Genomic DNA, 22,428 nt, shown 5'->3' on the forward strand with positions numbered 1-22,428 from the left:
CACGAGTAGCCAAACACCCTGTATATATACATATTAATGATATATAATATATCCATATCCATGATGAAACTGTTTAAATTCAACGTCAGAACGCCCGAAAAAATCAAACTCTTTTGAACCCTCGAATGGTTCTGACGACGTCGTGCGTGTTCTGACATGCTCTTCGGTGCCAAAGTAAACACTTTGAAAACAAGTATTTGTTTGTTTGGACGAACTCGTCTGAACAAAATTTCGTGAGAATTCGCATCCACAGTAACGTAACCTAAAAGAAATGGGTTTTGGATACCATCTGCAGATTGGTATGATGTCCACGCGTGGGAATATTTCTTAAGAACTATTGCCTTATTTATTACAGTTATTTAAGTAGATATATTACAACATGATATAAATATTATTACGATACATAAAAATACATTTATGGAATTAAATTTATTAGCCGTTACAAACAGCCAGGCTGTGTTGTTGATAAAAATATTTCTCCTACGATCAAACAAAAATTTTAAGTTAGTTTAAATTTTTTTAAAAGAGCTTGTAATTATTTTGTATGCTTAACAAAAAGAATCATCATTTTATTTTTATCTTTTCTTTCGCCGACGACACATCTGTGCTATCTTCTATTTTTGATCCCGCAATTGCTTCGGAGGAGCTCAGGCACACGTGTGACGAATAGCCGAATGGAGCAAATTCAAGCGCCTTAAGATGTGATGGAAGCAAATGCTCTCCATATTACTTTTACCTTCCGAAACAAAACCCATCATACTCCTCAATAATATTCCTATCTTAAAACCTGACTATTTACGCTCTCTTGGTTCCAGCTCGACACACACCTAACCTGAAACTGACATGCAAAAAGGCAAGCATTAAACAGACGCTTTATAAGACACTTCTGAAACCGATTTGGACATACGAATTAGAACTATGGGGAATCGTCAAATATTCCAACATAGAAAGGTGGGAAAGAGACAATACAGCTTTTTCAATATTTTTCAATACAAAATCCACAGAATGATTGTACCATTTTAAGTTTTCAACACTACCCTTCACAATAACTTCCAAATGCCCTTTGTTAAAAACCTAATCCCCAAGAGATTTTCCACATTTCATGAAAAACTATTCTCACATGCTAGCCCATTAGTCCAACATTACCCACCCCTACAGCCCAGTAAGGCGACTGAAGCGGATATGGCCCAGGAAGCTCTATACGAATAGAACGTAACTTTTCAGAAAGTTATTTTGAAGTCGATTTTGTTATTGGTTCTGGTGAGTGTTAAGTCCAAGAAGTTGATGATGTTGTTGTTTTCGGTTTCTATAGTGAACGTAATGCAAACTAACAAATCTGTTCAACAAACTCGGACTTAATACAGCACTAAGGACCAACAATAACACAGGTAAACAACTAACCCGCTTGACAACAACGGTGTTTAGAGCATCACATGTCAATGCGGATACACTTACATCGGACAGACTGGAAGGAAACTAAGAGATCGATTCAAAGAACATCTTAGATCCTTCAGAGACAATGACTTATAACAATGAAAACTTGTAAACGCACAAACAAACTCACAATCACACACCACTAAAAACACTCCATAACAAAAAACGAAAACGTTCAGAAGAACAAAACATCGCAACCAACACCAGGAAAAAACAAAAAACCAACAACGCACAAATAATAACTGACAATGGGGGGTAATTGGCGATAAGCCCTCTTTTCACGCTAATAAATTACGTACACAAGCAACAAAACATTCACACTCCATATTCCTCAGACAATCCAGGTATAAGCCCCTCCATTCACGCAAATAAATACATTCGTTCCAATAAATAGGAATGGATCGTCGAATTAATCAAATTTCATTTCAATTAAAATTTATATTATATATTACTTATGGATTGCCTTGAGCATACCGATTGTACGAAAATTTCATAGCCAATAAATGAAAGCAATTTAGCTTGATTCATAATTATTATTGTTTTTTGCCGGCAGGACATCAACTATGATGGATTCAAGCTGTTCCTGGACACTTACCTGGAGGTGTGCACCCCAGACGACCTCTCACGTCACCTGTTTCTGTCTTTCTTCAAAAGGCCACCGATGGAACCCTCGCCACAACCGCCGACCCCGCATAACACCCTACCAAACAAGGTAATTATTCAAACTTTTTCTTCAGTCCTAGCCTGGTCAAATCACTTCTGAAAAACCGGGACGAAATTCAATTTAAAATGCTGATTTCTTCAATAATTTATTCTGAATGAAATCGAGTTAAATCCTTAAAGAAAGAACAAATAAACTTCAGCCAACCTTTAAATTCATGATTTCAACGTTAATTTCACCTAACAATTAGGATTAGCGTACTGAATTCAATTTATCAAGCGAATTCGGAATTTTTTGAAACTTCTATGAAGTTTTACAGTTTTAGTAAATAATTAGTAAGATTTTTTTATTTGTATTGAAATTTATTTATTTGTAGCCTATACAGATTTGTATATATTACTGTACGGTTTTCTTTTCACACGATCACAGCACTAACACTAATGCCATCGTTGCACCCTGAGGACACATGCTATGACAAGCCAGCCAATGGTGGCATATAGTGTGAGGGATTATAAAGGCAAAGAGGTCGTCGATTATGGCGAAGTGGCAGGTTCTCGGGTTGGGAATTTGTGGAGAGGGCTCGAGCAGTTAGGATGGACCGAGAGGTTGGTGTGAAACTTTTACAATCGGGAACGGACCAGTTCGTCGACAAAAGGAATTTTGGGGTCATTACAGGTAGTGAGGTCAGTAACGTAGTAAGGAGCTTTGACAAGTTTGTCTGAGAACTATTGGTTGGAAGGATTGGATTCGCTGAATGTAGGATGGCTTGTGAAATCTTGTATAAGGTTAATAGAGTCTTGACAGTCAAGACGAATTTTGGTCCTAGGAGTCTTCCTAGTTATCCAAGTTGCTCTTTTTTAAGTCTTGTGTGAGATTCCACGTCTGCCTGTTGTCTAGTCCTTGGTATTTGACTTAAGTGGAAGTCGGTATCTCTTTGCAGTTGATGTATAGTGGAGGGGTAAGGCTGTTTTTTCAACGTGCACGTTCACTAAGTACATTTTTCCTCATTCGGTCTTGTCCTCCCCTATTTGCACCAGCCTTCGAGAAGCTCAAGGTCCTTGGTTGGATATTGAAGGTAGCTTGGGCAGGATTCGAGTTAGATGACAGAATTGCGGTATCGTCCGCATAGGTTGTTATGGTGGTATTGGAGTGTGCTTGTGAGACGCCGGCTTGTATCCGACTCGTTGCCACACTTCACTCTGAAACAGCGGTCTGTTAGGTAGAATTTCAGGATAAGATAATAAATAAGGAGTGGGTAGAAAGCGTTTATAATGCAAGCCCGGGTGCCAGAATCCATCAAAAGCAATTAGCAAAAATAAAAAAGACATATTAATAATTAGAACAAAATCAGACATTTTTGACTACTATCCATAGCAATAAAAGGCCTTGAGTTTTTAATGTTTTTAAATTCATAATTTATTTTTAAATTATTTTAATTTAAGTTTAAATTGTATGATATTCTTTTTAGGCGTATAGGCCAATTGGGTTTGGACAGAATCCTAATTTTATTTTAGGAAAAGATATAGTAGAAATTTCCATATCTATAAGTAAATTTCTTCAGCAAAATTTGATACTCAGTAAGGGTAAAGTGCATTTAGATTCAGGACCCGTTTTTATTCATGTATCTTATCGGCGGTTGTTGTTTTTTCTAAGATTTTTAAAAAGTTTACTCCAAGAGGTTTTCCTTTGTCCCAACCCGAAGGGTTGTCGTTCTAAACAGTGCCCGTTGTTGTTTCCTCCCCGAAATATTATATTTACATTTACATAAGCCCTCTCCCTGCTTGTTACTTGCACAAAGAGGCGCCTCGGGGCTGCATGGGGAAAAGTGCAAGATTAAAGAAGAGGCTGCTTGCGAGGGCGATAGGTCGGCTGGCTGGCTGAGATAAACGTCGGTCCGAATAAAACCCCTCCGATCCGAATTAATTACCATCAAAGTCTGGGCGGTACCCGTCCTAATCTCAGCTTTATTGGCACTGATAAAATCCCGGTATTTATTCCGTGTGCTTTGATAAGCAGCGGGAGATTACGTGAGATGTCCCCGTTAAAGAAAAACCACCATTTGTCAACAATGATTCTGAGGTAAATTATAGTAATACTTTTATCTTGAGAATTAATACACAGACACACTCATCCTTGAGATTGCAGTGTTTTTTAAAATAATAAGGGAAAAAGAAAAGAGCAAGGAGACAATAGCAAAGCCTGGGAAATAAGGGCTACGTTTCAGCTACGAGGGACAAGAGCTCTCGAAATATCTTTTGAGATGTGTTAGAATATCTTAGTCAAGCCTATTGCAACATCAAATCGTTATCTCCCTTTTTCTTCCTCCGTTGACAAAAAATAAACATTCTCTCGGTGATTAACACTTTAAAAAAATATTTTTGACACTGAATAGCAACCCTTGCCGTCTTCGATGGAAGATAGAAAACGATTCAAAGCCTTATTGCCAACTTCAAATAGATCAGATTTAGAAATAAATAAAATCAATACTTCGTCATCTCTCATCTTCCTCTTCCAGGATAATACGGTTAAATTTTTGTAAATGGAAATACAATAATGTAAAAGCTGTAAAAGAAAAATTAGAATAACATTGGTTATTTATTAAAACCATTATGTTTAGTGGTGTGATTGAAATGAAAAAGTTAGTGTCGCGAGCGGGATTCGAACCAACAGCATTGAAAAATGGCAAAAAGGTGATAAAATTGGAAAGGTTGTAAGTTGAGATGGAGAGTTTGTGTCCGAGAGGATCGAAGTCATGATAGCACAAGTGGTTAGAGCAACAGCGTATTCAGCCGAAGATCCTGGGTTCGAATCCGGCTCATGAAACTATCTTTTTCGTTTCAATCAAGACCTTACATTCAAAGATTAATTAATTGAAAGATTGGTATTCATATTTTATTCAAATTAATTAATCTTTTTATATAAGGTTTTTGGTTAAAATGAAAAAGTTATTGCCACCTGCGGGATTCGAACCCACGACCTTCGGCTCAATACGCCGCTGTTCACACCACTTCAGCTATCGTGACTTCGATCCACCCGGACTTCATCTGAACCTTTCGAATTTTCCCTCCTTTTTGCCATTTTTCAAATGTCGTGTAATCAGGATTCGATTCTCGGCGACTTCTGAAGTGGCCACGGGAAGCTGTTAGTGAAGTTATACTTCGTTTTACTTATTAAATCCATTATGTTTAGTGGTCTATTGAACAAATTACTTCTTTCAATTAATTAATCTTTTTATGTAAGGTTTTTTGTTGAAATGAAAAAGTTATTGCCACCTGCGGGATTCGAACCCACGACCTTCGGCTCAATACGCCGCTGCTCTGACCACTTGAGCTATCGTGACTTCGATCCAATCGGACTCCATCTCAACCTTTCGAATTTTCCCTCCCTTTTGCCATTTTTCAAATGTCGTGTAATCAGGATTCGATTCTCGTTTACTTCTGAAGTGGCCACGGGTAGCTGTTAATGAAATTATACTTCGTTTTGCTTATTAAATCCATTATATTTAGTTATCCAAACTACTTCTTTCAATTAATTAATCTTTTTATGTAAGGTTTTGGTTGAAATGAAAATTTTAGAGCCATGAGCGGGATTCGAACCCCTTCACTTACTTTAACTTACTACTTACTTTAACTATTTTAACCAACTTTTTCATTTCAACCAAAAACCTTACATAAAAAGATTAATTAATTTAAAAAAGTAATTTGGTCAATAGACCACTAAATATAATGGATTTACATTTTATTAGAATTTATTAATCGAAGTTAAATTAACCTGCAATTAATAATAATAAGAAGAAGTATATGATTAATTAAAAATAAACTTCATTTCAAAACCGTTCCAAGTAATAAAGAACGCAATAAATCACAAGTTTGCCAAAGACCGTTGAACAAAGTAGAGATTGAAAATGTTTATAGTACATTTGTTCGAGTATTTTATTATTTATAAGTTACGAGTGCTGTAAAGAAAGTAAGCTTATTCCCTTACTACTCGTTTAAACGACTTTTCTCCAGAGAATAAAACTCGTTTGAAATCTTGGTAGAGGTTTGTTACTACTAGTTCTATTAGAAGCTAGTAACATACATATGTTATTTTATTGGGTAGAATTTAGTTTCATTAAATGTTAGATGTTCTACTTCCCATTTTGAATCAATTTTTTTAGTGCACAACTTTTGTATATTTTCAATTTTGGTTTATGTAAGTTAAATTTTAATTAACTGATTATTTGGAGATCGTGAGATGCTGTCTGGTGTGATGTAGGTTTCGAAAAACATTTTCTTTATTTTTTCTAAACCTACGTCACACCAGACCGCATCTCACAATCTCCAAATAATCATTTGTTAACTGTCACTAAACACCACATACGTTAAATTTATACTTGTTAGCAATCGCCCCTAAATGTTATTTTAAATTTCGCTTTCAGTTTCTTAAAAAATTTCAGTTTTCCCTAATACCCTCCTTGAGATACCAGATCGATTCATATAGTATTTTCTTCTTACTCCTTGCAACCTTCCACTGATGTTGTGCGTTATCTTGGACTTTTCATGGATAAACGACCGACTTGGAATAACACAAGACTGAAAAGACAGCAAACAAACCGACGTTATAAATTATTTCACTACTTTCGTGGTCCGCTTGACCAATTAATACATGACAATTAATTAAGGTTTTTAGTTAAGATGAAAAAAAGTTAATGGCACGAGAGGGATTCGATCCCACGACCTTCGGCTTGATACGCCGCTGCTCTACCACCTGAGCTATCGTGACCTCGATCCACTCGGACATCAACTCCCCATCTCAACCCCACCTTATGAGTTTCCCTCCTTTTGCCATTTTTCAAATGTCGTGTAATCGGTTTGGATTCTCGACGACAATTGAAATGGCGACGGAGAGCTTTAGTGAAGTGTACTTCATTTTTAAATCATTAATTCTCTACTTTCGTGGTCCGCTTGAAGAATTAATACATGACAATTAATTAAGGTTTTTAGTTGAGATGAAAAAAAAGCTCAGGTGGTAGAGCAGCGGCGTATCTAGCCGAAGGTCGTGGGTTCGAATCCCTCTCGTGCCATTAACTTTTTTTCATCTCAACTAAAAACCTTAATTAATTGTCATGTTATAAATTATTAAAAAGACTACTTGACTCACCATTAAAATTAGACATTGAAAACAAACTTTTAATTTATAAGACAATGATTATACCTCTCCGGGCGAACGGTTGTGAAGAGTGGAGCGTAAATGCTCCTTTTTACGTTCACATCCCGTTTGTACATCAAACTGATCAAAACCCTCTATAGAAAATTTCATCAATCACTGAACACACACAATAATCTATTACTACGACATTTATCACTTCCAACCCAAACGAACCCTTCAAAAAGATTGAAGCGAAAGTGGTCCCGAGACCGTCTCATTGAGTGAAGATGGAAAAAAAGTGAAGTAGTGTTGCCTCTGTACAACTTCTACAAGAGATTGAAAATGACAAATTCAGTATATATGAACAGATTTACTTAATACAATATTTGTAGTTGTAAATACAAAATAAATGTAATTTTAAAAAACTTCATGCAAATTTCTAACTTTAGAGGATTTCAAATTGTTCATTCCGTTGCTTAAAACAACGCATAAATGGACTAATGATAACATTTCTATGGCCAATAACAGAATCTGCTAAATCGTAGAAATTTAAGACTAATCCACTCCGACATCAATAATCAGCTGACAAATTAGCCAAATCAGAATGTTCATCTCTTTTTTTTCATAGCTTCCTGGGCCTCGGCCAAGTTTGGGCCCTCCCACGATTTCAGTTATTGAACTATGATTAGTTCTTCGGTTCAACGACCAATCCCAACCCCCGTCACTTCCAAAGGATTTCGCCCTTCTGTTTGTTTAATAAAACGTTTCCGCCCGATCAGTCGTGTTTTTACTTCAAACCGTTCAATTGAAACAAATGTAGAGCTATGCCATAGGAGGGAGCCGTAAGGTTTTTATGACCCGCTTTTGTCTCTCCATAAGTTAAGCCTTTCGAGTATAACCGACATAACCGTCCGTGATATTTTTACCACGGCAAAGCCTCGCAAACGCTTAGGGGCATAAATCACTTTTTCTCCCGCTTTCCATGCCACCTAATTCACACAGAGCCGGGAGTCGATTCACAGCCCGGGACGCGTCCTACGGCGGCTGCTAACTCTCAATAAAGTTTAAACTTGTTCGAATAAAGCCAATGAAACATAAAACCGGATGGGGGTGAGATCGATAAACGCTATTGCGTTAAAACTATTCGCCGGCACAAGTGGGCACAAATCTCCTTAGACCGGACGATGAGAAATAATCACAACACAATCAAGACGGAAAACGTAATCGCCAAGCCTGAAGAATTTCAATTTGTTTTAATGTGACAATCACGTCATTCAGAAACATGCTTTCATATATTTAACACCAGGAATCCTCTATAAACACAAGTGCTAAACACTATGCAATGAAACTACCCACTCTTCAGCTTTATTCTAAATATCTAGCATACTAGCATACATTTCAAGCTGCATACTAGCTTAAGAGTGGAATGTGGTAACGAATACTGAGGCATTGACCAATAAAAGCCGGCGTCATAATGAACACTTGCAGGATCATGGTTTAAGCACTTTAAAATTTATACTGCAGATTTCTCATAATCATCATTTCAACCTACGCGGCCGATATTATAACGTCGTCCCCGATGATCCACCAAGCTTATGAAAGAATACCTTGAGCTTGTCGAACAGTGGTGTAGAAAGAGGAAAACTACACTCAGCTTACTTAGGTCTATACCAAACAGTCTTTTACTGACGGCTCAAAATTTAATGAATCCGTGGGGTGTGCTTTTAATCATGACAAGTACCTCCTGCCGACTCTATGCATCTCTTTCACAGCAGAAGGTATAGCAATCCTTAAAGCATTGGAATATTCTTCAAATATTCCTAATGTAAAAATCGGAATGACTGATAGCTTGAGCACGGTACCTCAACTCCGTTATTTTAAGATCAACACCGGACACGAGTCTTTCTAATAGAAATTGTGGGAAAAATATATAACTTAACTGAGCAAGAACCGTGAGCATATGTTGGGTAAAAGGGCATGCACATTGACTTTACCCAAGTTAGCAACCACTGAAGGAATTCCGTTAGACATTCAATTGACCAGCGGAGATATAATAAGTCAGTCAATTAAACAACTTATCGGAAAATGGCAAAAACTGTTCGAAACTGCTAGTGTGGGAAAATATTACCGTGCTTTATTCCTTATGATACAAAAAAAACATGGTTTCAGATAGGTGGAAGAGGTAAAGTTTTTTTCTCTTCAATAACGAGTCTTAGGAGTGGCCATGGTACATGTTGGCTATATCTATATAAAATTAAATCCAAATCATCGCAAAAATGCGCATCGTGTGGTGTTGAGGAGAGTTTCGAGCACTTATTGCTCGGATGTGCAATGTATGACACGATCAAAGCAGTTTCTGAAAATTATAAACCAAAAAAACGTAAAGAGGCCACTTAACTTAAGCTCGCTACTGCTCGAAAATAATAGAAAGGTATATGAGAAGTATAAGAAGTCGTAAATGTAAGCACATTTACGACTTCTTTAGAAGATGCCATCTGGAAAAGTGGTGCAAAAGCTAGAGGTGCTCATATATCTTTGTATTCTGTTACACTTACATAAGTGTATTTAAGGATATTTATTTATCTATTTATTTATTTAATTATTTATTTATTTATGTTTCCCAAATTGCATTATTTATCTGTACAGTATATAATCTGTGGAATCTTGATTGTTATTTACGTGAATATTTATATGTAGATGTTATTTATATACATCTACTTAGCCCTCTACCTAGTATGAGATATTTAGTAAGTGAGCCCTCAAAATTGGCCGAATATCAAGGATAAGACCACAAATAAAAAATTTTTTAAAAAGTAAAAAAAAAAACAGAAGTCTGATTGGAATTCCCAATCAAGATTGAATTATTTACCGAAAGGCGTAAACAAATACGAAGACTTTTAGGATTAACAATTCGTTCAAAACGTAAAGCCGAGAACTTACCCGATGCAACGCTATGCGACGCTACCCGACGCAAAACCAAAGTCCAATTTTCCATAAGTGGTATTACCCCCGTGCATATTTGCCCGATGCTATGCAAGGCTACCCTACTCTACGCTCTGCGATCCCCACTGTCCAGATTCTCGTCTGGTCGCATCGAGTAAAGTCGAAGACAAAAGAACCGGACACTCATATTTTTATCCAAACTACATGTATTATTATCATTATATTAATTATAACGAACCTATTTTAATATAAACCAAACTAACCGAGTTCAAAATTCGTTAGTTTTTTATTTGAAAAAATTAATTTTAATGCTTTGGTAGAAAATTGATCAAAACACCGGAATACCATTTTTTTGATATAATGAATTTAAATAACAATTTATTACACGGTTTTGCTCATAAAATTTTACTAACAATTTATTTCATGGTTTTGCTCATAAAATTACACTATATTCGTCGAGTAGCGTCAGAACAGAACACTCATATTTTTTGTAGTTTATTTCAAACTAAGTATAGGTAATTTTGTCGTTATATTAACTACAACAATTAATTAAGGTTTTTAGTTGAGATAAAATGTCAATGGCACGAGCGGGATTCGAACCCACGATCTTCGGCTTGATACGCCGCTGCTCTACCACTTGAACTATCGTGACGTCGATCCACTCGGACACTAACTTCCCATCTCAACCCCACCTTTTGAATTTTCCCTCCTTTTTGCCATTTTTCAAAATTCGAAAGGTGGGGTTAAGATGGAAAGTTAGTATCCGAGTGGATCGACGTCACGATAGCTCAAGTGGTAGAGCAGCGGCGTATCAAGCCGAAGATCGTGGGTTCGAATCCCGCTCGTGCCATTGACTTTTTTATCTCAACCAAAAGCCTTAATTAATTGTAATATATTAATTAGTCAAGCGGACCACGAAATTAGTGAAGTAAATTACAATTAATTTAAAAATTAATTAAACGAGATAAAAAATTCATAAGTTTTTATAAAAATTATTTAATTATGTTGGTTAGGAAGAAAATTGATCAAAACATCGGAATAACTTTATTTAAAACAATTTATTACATATGGTGTTCATAAAATTTAACTAACAATTTATTTCCTGGTTTTGCTCAAAATAATGCATTAAAAACAAAAGAGGCTTTGCGACTTTGATACTGATTACTGTGATACACGCAGTGTGACTGTACGTGGCGTGCGCTTGATTTCGCATAGATGTGCACACCCTACCAAAACGTGACAAGGCGTCGGATAGCGTCGCATAGCGTTGCATTGGGTAAGTGTGTTCCCCGCTTAACTCGTAAACAGTTCGTTTTGTAAATAAAGTTCTTTCTTCATTCATTCACTCATGAATTGTGTTATGTACTTAACGCTTAAACTATTATTCGTTATAGCTGATTTAAATAGACATTGGAAACGAACAGTTTTTCAATTAATTACATTGTTGGTAGCTAATGTTTTCGTTCTTCTAGTTCTTAACGTTTGACCAAATATGGTGTACTTTGATCAAACTAGCAAGTGTTATATTATAATGTGTACAAGAAAAAAATTCTCTTGACATCATAAAACGCCGATGATGAATTACACATGCATTGCTACTTTTCCTAATTAAGTTAATGTCCTCTGAGTTCATTTTCTGGAGGAATTGAATGTGTCCCATTCAAACGTATTGTTCTTTGATGAGTTGAACATTGCCACTTTGGTCGTTGTGTCAAAGTACATTCTGTTTCCCTTTTACTTTCTGCAGGTGTTCTCACTGAGAAATTACCTTTCCCCATTGTTTTTCGTATTGATCGTTTATTTAATGGTCGTTAATTAAGTTCACAGCGGAGTAAATTACTTTCTACTTGTCTAACACTCAGGAATATTGTGTCTGAATGATCGGTTGGTTGTTTGAATACTTTTGTTCATCGTTAAAATGAAAACCAACCCCTACGAAATTTAGGTTTCTTAAATTTTAAGGATGCTCATAAACACAATTTTTTCTTAAAATTCATAGATAATCAACAAAAAGTAAATAATATACGTTTATAAATTATTGTATAAAATTCACTAATTTCGTGGTCCGCTTGACCAATTAATATATTACAATTAATTAAGGTTTATAGTTGAGATGAAAAGTCAATGGCACGAGCGGGATTCGAACCCACGATCTCCGGCTAGATACGCGGCTGCTCTACCACTGAGCTATCGTGGCCTCGATCCACTCGGACACCAACTTCCTATCTCAACCCTATCTTTTGAGTTTTCCCTCCTTTTTGCCATTTTATAAAATAATATTTCTTGTAGAATTGCTAGAGAAGTTTAAAGAAAATTATATAAGTTAATTTTTTTTACGAGGGTTCGCAACAGCAGAGATTATATCAACCCTCGGGGTGCAGGTGATTTTGAAAAAAAAAAAAATATCGCAGTTAGAACATGTTATATCATTTAAAAAAACAAAATTACAAAAACAATTATTTATCTTACTCAACACTCATCGAGTTAAAGTAAGATAAATAATTGTTTTTTGTAATTTTATTTTTTTTATATGTATTATATTTTATATTTTCCTAAAATAAATAGGCCCTGATGATGACGATATAATCGTCGAAAGATCGGCAAAAACTTAAAGAATTGACGTTTCTGTTGTGACCTCACTGAAAATCCATTTGTTCAAGTTAAATAAATAATATTATTTTATTGACTGTATAGAAAGAAAAATAGGAAAATGTATCAACGAAAGATAGAAAGTTAACTATAAAATGGTATTAATGATAATATTAATGAAATAACTGGTATTAAGTATCACAATTGTGCCAAGTATGAAAATATTTTCAAATATAGATAGTAGTAAGTCAGTCGATTGTCTATAAAATTTAATTGAATGTTTTTTTTTTCTTTTCTTTTTTGGCCAGCTAACTGCTTCGGTCATTGCCGGCACCACGCGTATATCTTTCTCACATTTTGAAAAATCTGCACTTTCTACTGATAACTTCATTCTAATTGGCTACCAATCGGACCTTACGGTTTTTGTTGCATTTCTCTTTGTATCCCTCCACATGTGGTAAATTGAAGAATTTGACCATTTACATACACACATTCATAATACACATTTATACTAATAAACCTAGTTTCCTAATATTACAACTAAAGTGGAGGTCGGTAAGATGGTTCTAATCCTGCCGACCTCTTTCTATTCTCGCGAATAAATACATTCAAACGGTACGTACAAATTCCACTCATCCATACAACTAATCCTAAGTTTTTTCGACGGGCCTGTGGAGTAGTCGATATTCCTCGACAGCCACGTCCATTCACCTATAACCTCTCACGCGAATAAATACGATCATACTAGAAAGGACGCAGCATCTCGGTAGTATTACTACAACCAAGACGCTGTCGACCCTTCCCACAATCAAACTACAAATCACTAACCTAATCGGTGAGCCTGTGAGTTACTCGATATTCAGTCACAGCCACACCCATGCATGCTAACCCACTCACGCTAATAAATACGTTCGTACAATACAATGGGGGGTGGACCACATATTTAATCGAATGTTGATTTTCCAAATGTAAATAGCAAGTTGTGAAGATATTTATTTCAACTAACAAGCTCAGTCTGTAACTATAAACTACTGTAAATATAGCCACTCAGTCTGTAACTATAAACTACTGTAAATATAGCAACCGCCCATCTCCTTAACTTTATGTTAAATTTTTTAATCGTTATATGAAAATCAAGGACAACATTCAAATCAAAGGCAGGCACAAGACTTCGTCAAGAAAGTCTCGCTTAAATTTTACAACTGAGCTTTTATTCCAAAATAAATGTATTTATATACAATTTAAGATTATTTAACCAAACATAATACATAAATATGAAATTTTTGCACCACTAGAAATTTTTAATTTACAATTAGACCCAGGAGTGGAAGGAAGTCACTCGTATGGTTTTGCATTTTGCTTTCTGCTTTTATTATTTTCCTGCAATTTTTTCTCATTTCTCTTCTTATCAATTATGTCTTATTCGAATCGTTTCTTTCCCACACGGTTTCCATCATGTACGTACTACAATTTTTCCATCTGTTTCTCATCATGCAGTATGTCCCATTGCCCGTTACCACTATAGTCTTTTTGAGTATTTCACAATACCCCCGGATTCACTAATTTCGTGGTCTGATTGACCAATTAATACATTACAATTAATTAAGGTTTTTAGTTGAGATGAAAAAAAGTTAAAGGCACGAGCGTGATTCGAACCCACGATCTTCGGCTAGATACGCCCCTGCTCTACCACTTGAGCTATCGTGACCTCGATCCACTCAGACATCAACTTCCTATCTCAACCCCACCTTTTGAATTTTCCCTCCTTTTTGCCATTTTTCAAAAACCCCTGGATGTTGACTAAATGATCTACTATCTGAATCTGATCATTCTTTTTGACTTGGGGAATGCTTCTTTCCATTTTTTCACCGACCATGTTTGTACAAAACATGTGTAAATAAGACATTTTATGTCCTAAGAAGTAAAGTTTACTGAAAATGCCGAAACAATAGATGTTAAAAGCGGCAAAAAGAAGTATGTAGGCTCTGTCAAAAAGAAAAATACAATAAACCCCAGTATACATTATTTCTTATCCACTCAATTTATTTATTTTAAGGATACAACCATCGCGAGGAGACAGCGTCAGGAGACTGACAGTAAATAACTGTACAAAGGAAGGGTTCTTCGGTGCTTAAGAAAAACAGTGCATCACACTGGAAGGCCGGACATGGTCGACCTAGGTCTACACTCGAGACGATAGATTCATCCGTCATCAGGCTCTTGGACATCGGAGATTACGGGAAATTAGATAAGAAATCTGATAATACAAGTCCGAAATGTTTCGATTTCCTTCTGTACTGTTAGAAAAAGGCTCAAAGAAAATAACCGCAGGGTCTGGCTCGTGAACCTCTTCTTACCACAGCTCCGAAAATGGCCAGGCTTCAATTCGTACGGAATCGTGTGAATTAGACATTGGAAGATTGGGGATCAGTTCTCTTTACAGATGAGGGACTCAAACCTTCAGATGGCATAATTTCACATGGAGACGCTCAAGATAAAGGTGATGAAGTCCCCACATATGGCATTCGGTAGTGGATCAGTGATGTTCTGGGGTGGCATTTCCTTGGACGCCCGCACTGAATTGGTTGTTGTGCGGAAGATCTCTAACTTCTCAGAGGTACTTTCAAGAAACAGTCGACGAACACGTAATGCCATTTGCCACTCCCTCATCAATGAGAGATTCTTGCAAATCCAGGCCATACAGCATGTAGTGTGGATGACTACCTGAATGACGTTGAAATTGAGTGCTTGGTGTGGCCAGCTCGAAGTCCAGATTTGAACCCAATCAAACACATTTGGTACCAACTTAAACCCTCTCGACATGACAGACAAGAATGACTCATCTACACGGAAAACAAACACTTTGAGCCCTGAAGATGATCTTATTAAAGATCGAAACGTTCGCACGATAAAGAAAATGTTTTTTTAACATACGTCACACCAGACCGCATCTCACGACCTCCAAATAATCATCAAGTAACGGTCACTAAACACCACACATATGTACCTCAGATGTTGATGAGCAGAATTATCGCTTTGGCAAAAAGATCTTCAGCAACCCGAACAAAAATAAAAATCTACAACCTGTACGGTCGTTTCTGCGATTCTCTAAAGTCTTATCTTGTTTTTTCCTCTCAAAACTTATCGTCCACATTCGGTTAATTTGCATCGACTGGCTGAGGGCCAGGCTCCTTATCGGGACTAATTTAAATTACATAATAAACTTGTACGCGTAGATAGCGGTGAAATTTACGGCCGGGGAAAAAAGCATGGTTAATGAAACGGTGAATTGTGTAGTTCTGCCATCCCGCAACTTAGAAAGGTCGAATGAACCTTGAAAAGAAGTCTAAATTAACTGTTACCAACGGAGATAATTCACCGACCGATAATAAGAAGGAAATCCCAAAGAAAGGCCAGATAAGGGAGTTCGCGACTGCAAAAATGATATATCGACGACGTATTTCAGACAATTATAACGGTGGATTTTCTGCTCCGCTTCTCGTCGATTATTTTTGGCACCCGCTCAATTCGCTCATCCCGGGCGGGCACGGGGCTTGATTTAATGGGAGAAGCTCGAAACCCGCGGGGGGAACCCGTGGCCACCGGCCAGAAGGGATTCCTTTATTTTTCAAAACTTCACATGAGAAAAGTTTCGAATTTTGACTAGGATTATATTTGAGCTGCACAATTTGTTTTTTAAAAAAATTATAGACCATTCTATAACCGTGTAGTTTTTTTTCGGTTTTCGTAACCTAAACCGAACAATACATCACGGCAATTTGTCGCTACGAGTCGAAATCGATTGTGAGTTGTGGCCAAAATATTTTGGTCTGAGAAAAGAACTGTTTATAAGCTGTTTCATACATAAACAGGCTGTGAGGGAAATTAACGAGGCCTGCCACTACGATTTTTGATACAGCATTGGATAGATTTGGAAGATTAGCGGAATGCAGTTAAACACAAACCAATAAAAGTTAATTATACAATATTATATTGTGTTTTTCTTTAGTGTATTAATCCATATGTATTTTAGTTTGTTTTACTTAACCAAAGTAATTGTTTAAATTGATTTATAATTTTTATGAATATTAAAGTATGGCAATATGAAAGGGGAATATGAAAATGTTGTTTTAAAAAAGTTGAGTTGATGTCATGATAGCTCAAGTATTTACAGTTAAGGCTTATTAGCCGAAGGTCGTGAGTTCGAGTCCAGCTCGTGACACTAATCTTTCATCATAGCCACACTTTACATAAAAATTATAAATCAATTTATTCTTTGGGTTCAGCATGGTACAAATCAAAAGGCATAATAAAAATAATATCTTTATTTATCCTACTATTTTTGAAATTAACAATTTTAATAAAACTCCCACAAAAATTCCCTAAACTTTCAATTCAATGAAATTTAAATTCATTATACCTTTGGGGAAAAAAAACTCTTTGGCAAGGCGAAGTGCTCAAGAAAAGCTCTTTGGAATCGCATTTGTATACATTTTGTAACGTGAGTCACTGGGGCAATTATGATTAATGGTCTGCCTGTCGTGTGCCACGATATGGTGTCGGGGCATCCAAAAATAGTCCTTTTTCCTCCGTCCCTTTGTTTATGACGATGGAATCAAAATTTAAAATAGAAATAAACAAAGGAACTTAAAAGACTAATTACTTTAGATTATTACTAACCAATATCTCGTTGAATAGAATATTTTATTGTACTTAAGCATTACACATATTCGCGTGGGAGCAGACGGCAACGAGAAAGCGGACGCCCTTGCAAGAAAAGGGTCTGGTGTACCGCTTATAGGACTCGAACCTTTCTGTGGCACAGGAGTCCACACCATCAATGAGCACCTCAGACAGAAAAAGAGGGAACAATGGAATTTACTCATAACAAATGTTAGAAGAAATGTGGTATCAGAATTCATTAAAGAAATCAAGAAAAAATCCCAACTGGATTCTTAAAAGGTCATTGCAAACTCAACGGACATCTGAAGAAGATTGTCATAACCCAACATGGCAAGGGCAGGTTGTGCAAAGAAGCAGAGGAGACACCAACAACCGCGCCAAATTTCCCCGTAGAAGGAAGTGTTTTGGGACGTACAATGTTACCTAGAAGATATTCAACCCCTGAAACCGAGCCTGCTAATCAAGTTCCTTGATGAGCTAGGACTCACTGGTGTGCTATAAGCACCGAACGGGAGGTACAACAGCTCTTAAAGGTCGCAATATACATCTACATCTGCATACAACAACTGGGGTCATCTCAGGCCGTATGCGTGATTTCGTTTTCGTGTCTTTCACGCGAGTTTTGTTTTAAACTGCAACCATTTGACAGTCTTGATCCGGTTACTGACTCCCTACTTTTATTTGCATATTACGTGGATATCTTAAAATGCTGATCTCTCGTTTGTACGTCAGGTCGAACTATAGTATAGACACAAAACATACAGAACCCACACACACACACATACAAGGTGTTCGGCTACTCGTGTTACAAACTTTGCCCGTAGATTGTATATTCAAAATGGAACCAAAAAGTCCAGATTAACTACTGTCCGAATCTCAGCGGTTTCGGAGATATTGCATTTTTTCTGATTTTTTAAGATTTCAAGACCTTGCTTCAAATAAAAAATAATAACACCAAAACTAAAAGGTTATGGACAAATCCGTTGCTACCAGTGAAAACTACGTTAAATTTCAAATAAGATGCGATCAATACTAAACTTGTAAACGTTGGTGAAATAAGCATTTTAGTAGCGAGAACTTTGAAAAAAAAATATTTTTTTCTAAGTTGAAAAACTTGCTATAGTGATTGAAAACTACTATTTCCAAACCTAGAGACCAGCAAATTTCAGAAAACGTACTCCATTTAATATCTTTTTTAGTGATGTAATTTATTTTTTAATTTCTTTTTTCAAAGATGAAGAAATTGATGGAGGAAAGGAAAAACCGTAGCTGACGGATTGGTAAGGTGGAAAATTTAAAAAAAATTAAGGAAATTTTGAATGAATTTTTCTGAAATTTGCTGGCCTCTAAGTTTGGAAATAGTAGTTTTCAATCACCATAGTAAGTTTTTCAACCTTGAAAAAAAATTATTTTTCAAATGATTATTTGGAGATCGTGAGATGCGGTCTTGTGTGAGGTAGATTTTAGAAAAACATTTTCTTTATCGTGCCAACGTTTCGATCTTTATTGAGATCATCTTCACTCCTAACATGACACATCTACACAGAAAGCAAATTCTTTGAGCTCTGAAGGTATAAAACAATTTATACAATGCTAGAAATTTTAGATTCAATCAAAGTATTTGTACTCACTCAGTCAGCTGTTATTTTTCAAAGTTCTCGCTACTAAAACGCTTATTTCACGAGGGTTTACAAGTTTAGTATTGATCACATCTAATTGGAACGGATCAACGGATTTGTCCATAACCTTTTAGTTTTGGAGTTATCATTGTTTATTTGAAGCAAGGTCGTGAAATCTTAAAAAATCAGAAAAAGAATAACTCCGAAACTGTTGAGATTCGGACCGTAGTTAATTAGCACTTTTTGGTTCCTTTTTGAATGTAGAATCTAATGGCAAAGTTTGTAACACTAGTAGCCGAACACCTTGTATACGCCTCAGGGTACTCCATATTCCTCGGGCGAGGTTAAACCTCTTTTTCCTGCCACGCTTATTATCATTCCCATAAAATAACAAAAAATGCACAGACATAACCCAAACACTATATACATTTAAAAATCTCTGTAGCCCTGAGGTACTGGAGCAGCGATTTGTGCCACCCCTTGACTACGCACAGGTCAAAGGGTAATAATATAAAACTAATTAATTCAGATATGTAATTTTAACTGTAATATACGTTCGTGGAAACAGGAAGACTTTAAGGTCTCAAACGATAAAAGCAAATAAACTCAACTTCCTACGAATACGATTTGCATCCGACAGATGTATAAATAAACTGAAACAAAATTGAAATACACACTACCTTCAACAGGTGGTTTTCTATTTCAATTAATTTAAAATGTATTTTCTGTCATATACAATTTATTTACCGTTTCTTTTATTTTCATTTTATTGCAGTTCAAACGAGTCAAATGACCTAAAACTGAATAGTCCAGAGTACAAAAACCTCACATAAAGATTCTTAATATAAAAATTTAATATTAGATCAAAGTATTAGAGTATATAATGATAAAACTTGTAGCTAAGGGAAAAAATGAAATATATAAAAACACAAGAAAAATAATTTAAAAACAGGGCTCAATGATGATGAAAGAAAACATGATTTCTACAAACTATCGTCATTTATATTCCTAGAGAACTGATTAAAGGCACTTGCAGCATATTGTACATTACATTCGACGACTTCGGACCTCCAACAGGGCTCAGTGAATCACTTGTTTAACTCTAGCGAAATCTTCTTTTTGAAAACCGGCAGAGAGACAGAGAAAGGATTCCAGACATCTCCATATCGATCAATGTGCCGAACTATCCGAGAAAGACATGATTCCGATCCATAATTCATCCTATGTTGAGGAACATAAAACAGCTCATGAGAGCGGAATTGACACTGGGGGACCCTCATACCTATACAGACAATACCTCCGGGGAATCAATCCTATTGTTAAGCATGTTCCGTAAGAATAAGGCCGAAGCCAAAATTCTTCTGTTTTCCAAAGAGTCCATTCAAACCAATTCAGTCTCAGTATAAAAAAGCTCACTCCTTTCATGTATATTCATTTTGAACAGTAAATATTTAGATGTCCTCCTTTCTACCTTCCCAATCATGATCGATCCGCTAAATAATACTTGCATACTCCAAATAGCAACGAACAAATGATTTGTAGAGGATTTTTTGTTTTTGATTGATATTTTATTTTTAAAATTTAGAAGTCTTTTAATGAAGCCCAATTTTTTAAATAGATTAAATCTGAACGGCTTCAAGGTGGTCAAAAAATCGCAGTAGTTAAAAATAAGCCCAAGGTCCGAGATGGAACTGACGTCGTCAATGGGATGACCATTAAATTTGTAAAATAACAAGTCGAGTTCTTTTTCTTTGAAACTCTTATAACCTTACACTTATTTCCGTTTAATTTAAAATTGCTAAATGTCACACTAAAAGCAAAAAAGTCCAGATCCTCGTTCAATAAACTACATTGCTTACATGAGAAATTTGGGCGAAAGATTTTTAGGTCGTCAGTTAAAAGTGAAAATGAGGAGTTAATGATTGATCAAACGTCATTGAAAAATATCAGAAACAAATTGCTTTGAATAAGCTAAATATGTCTATATTTTTAAATTTTAGCCTATATTTATATTTAATTTCTTTAAAAATAATCAAACAATCATACATGCAAGAGAGAAAACCACAGATCTTCTTTTGTGATTTCTTTTTTTTACAACTGCAAACAAAATAGAATAAACAAAAACTATGTTATTTACATTGATATATACATACACATACTGTATGTTAATTTACATGTCTGACGTGATTGATTTGGACGGTTACCATCCAGTGAAAGTGGCCGTAATGACAGCAGTCACTAGAAAATAATTTTTTTTAATATTATTTACCTTCATTCTCCACTGTCGAAGCCAGGGTTCAAGCATATGAGATGGGATTGGAGGTTGCGGATAGAAGTAACGGGATTGATGTTTCTGGAAATGATTGCGATGACAGGCGTAAATGAAGGTGTTGGAATGCTGAGAGAATGAGAGATAAGCTCTACAGAAGGAGTAAAGTAAGGGAGCAAGTGTGCTTCCCTGGGAAACGCTGACTAAAATGGAAAAAATAGAAGAGAAAGGTGATCTTTGGGTTAGTTAGATTTAGGCAGAAGTTGCGGATAAGGTAGTATGGAAATTTAACCCTTTAGCTTCCACAACAAGCCTTTGTACTACCCGATTAATTATAATTATATAACATAATTATTTCTAAAATTATAATCATTCAGAAATCATCTCAATGTCAAGAAGTCATCTCAAAACAACGTATACCTTGTGCCCTTTTGAATTTATTTTTAAATATGGCTGATTGGCTGTAGGAACTTCGGGAAAGGGAAGAAATTTATTAAACTATTTATGATGATGGCTTGATGTAAATCAATGTACTAATAGTTTTATTTTGGTCCAGTTTGGACATACACACAATAATCGATCGAACTTATGCACATCGAATTACATAATTTAAGAAAGAATATCATTTCATTGCTTTCTATAGATTATTTAGAGAACGTTCGATGGAAAGAGAATCGCACAGGGAGCATATACCAAAGTTACCCCACACAGTTCAATATACGTGTAGCTCACATCTCAGCTTAAAAGCCCATCCTAGTTCACTCAAGGAAAAACCGTCCAAATTTGGCTTCTCGAAATCAAACACGGCTAAAACTTCTAATTCGTAATAAAGAGACAAGCTGTAGATTTTTGAACCCATAATAACCAATCTTCCCCATGCTGAGAGGCAATTTTAGAGAGGAAATGCGAAATAATGAGTATGTATCTAGTTACTAAGTGCTTTGTAATATTTTAGTTTTCCTAAAATTGGTAAGCTAAAGTACAAGCTTTTTTTTTAAGTTTTGACACTTTTCATCCTCAATTTCATCTAAACTTAACTAGCCCCAAATCGCCCGGTAATTAATGTTTACTTTGTGCGTTAGAGCTTATACAACTGTCAG

At 35.9% G+C, this 22,428-nt stretch overlaps 1 protein-coding gene across 1 annotated transcript in view; it reads left to right on the forward strand.

Moving 5' to 3' along the window:
* The first annotated feature begins 1,992 nt into the window (after positions 1-1,992).
* Positions 1,993-22,428, forward strand: part of LOC106661484 (diacylglycerol kinase 1) — a 76,662-nt gene continuing 56,226 nt past the window's right edge. The window contains exon 1 of the mRNA XM_024228889.1: positions 1,993-2,146. Coding sequence (XP_024084657.1) covers positions 2,096-2,146 — 51 coding nt within the window. The 5' untranslated portion in view covers positions 1,993-2,095. The remainder of the gene's footprint in view (positions 2,147-22,428) is intronic.

The sequence above is a fragment of the Cimex lectularius genome, unplaced genomic scaffold (genome assembly GCF_000648675.2).
Source record: "Cimex lectularius strain Harlan isolate CLEC.00 unplaced genomic scaffold, Clec_2.1 scaffold217, whole genome shotgun sequence".
In the NCBI taxonomy this organism is placed as follows: domain Eukaryota; kingdom Metazoa; phylum Arthropoda; class Insecta; order Hemiptera; family Cimicidae; genus Cimex; species Cimex lectularius.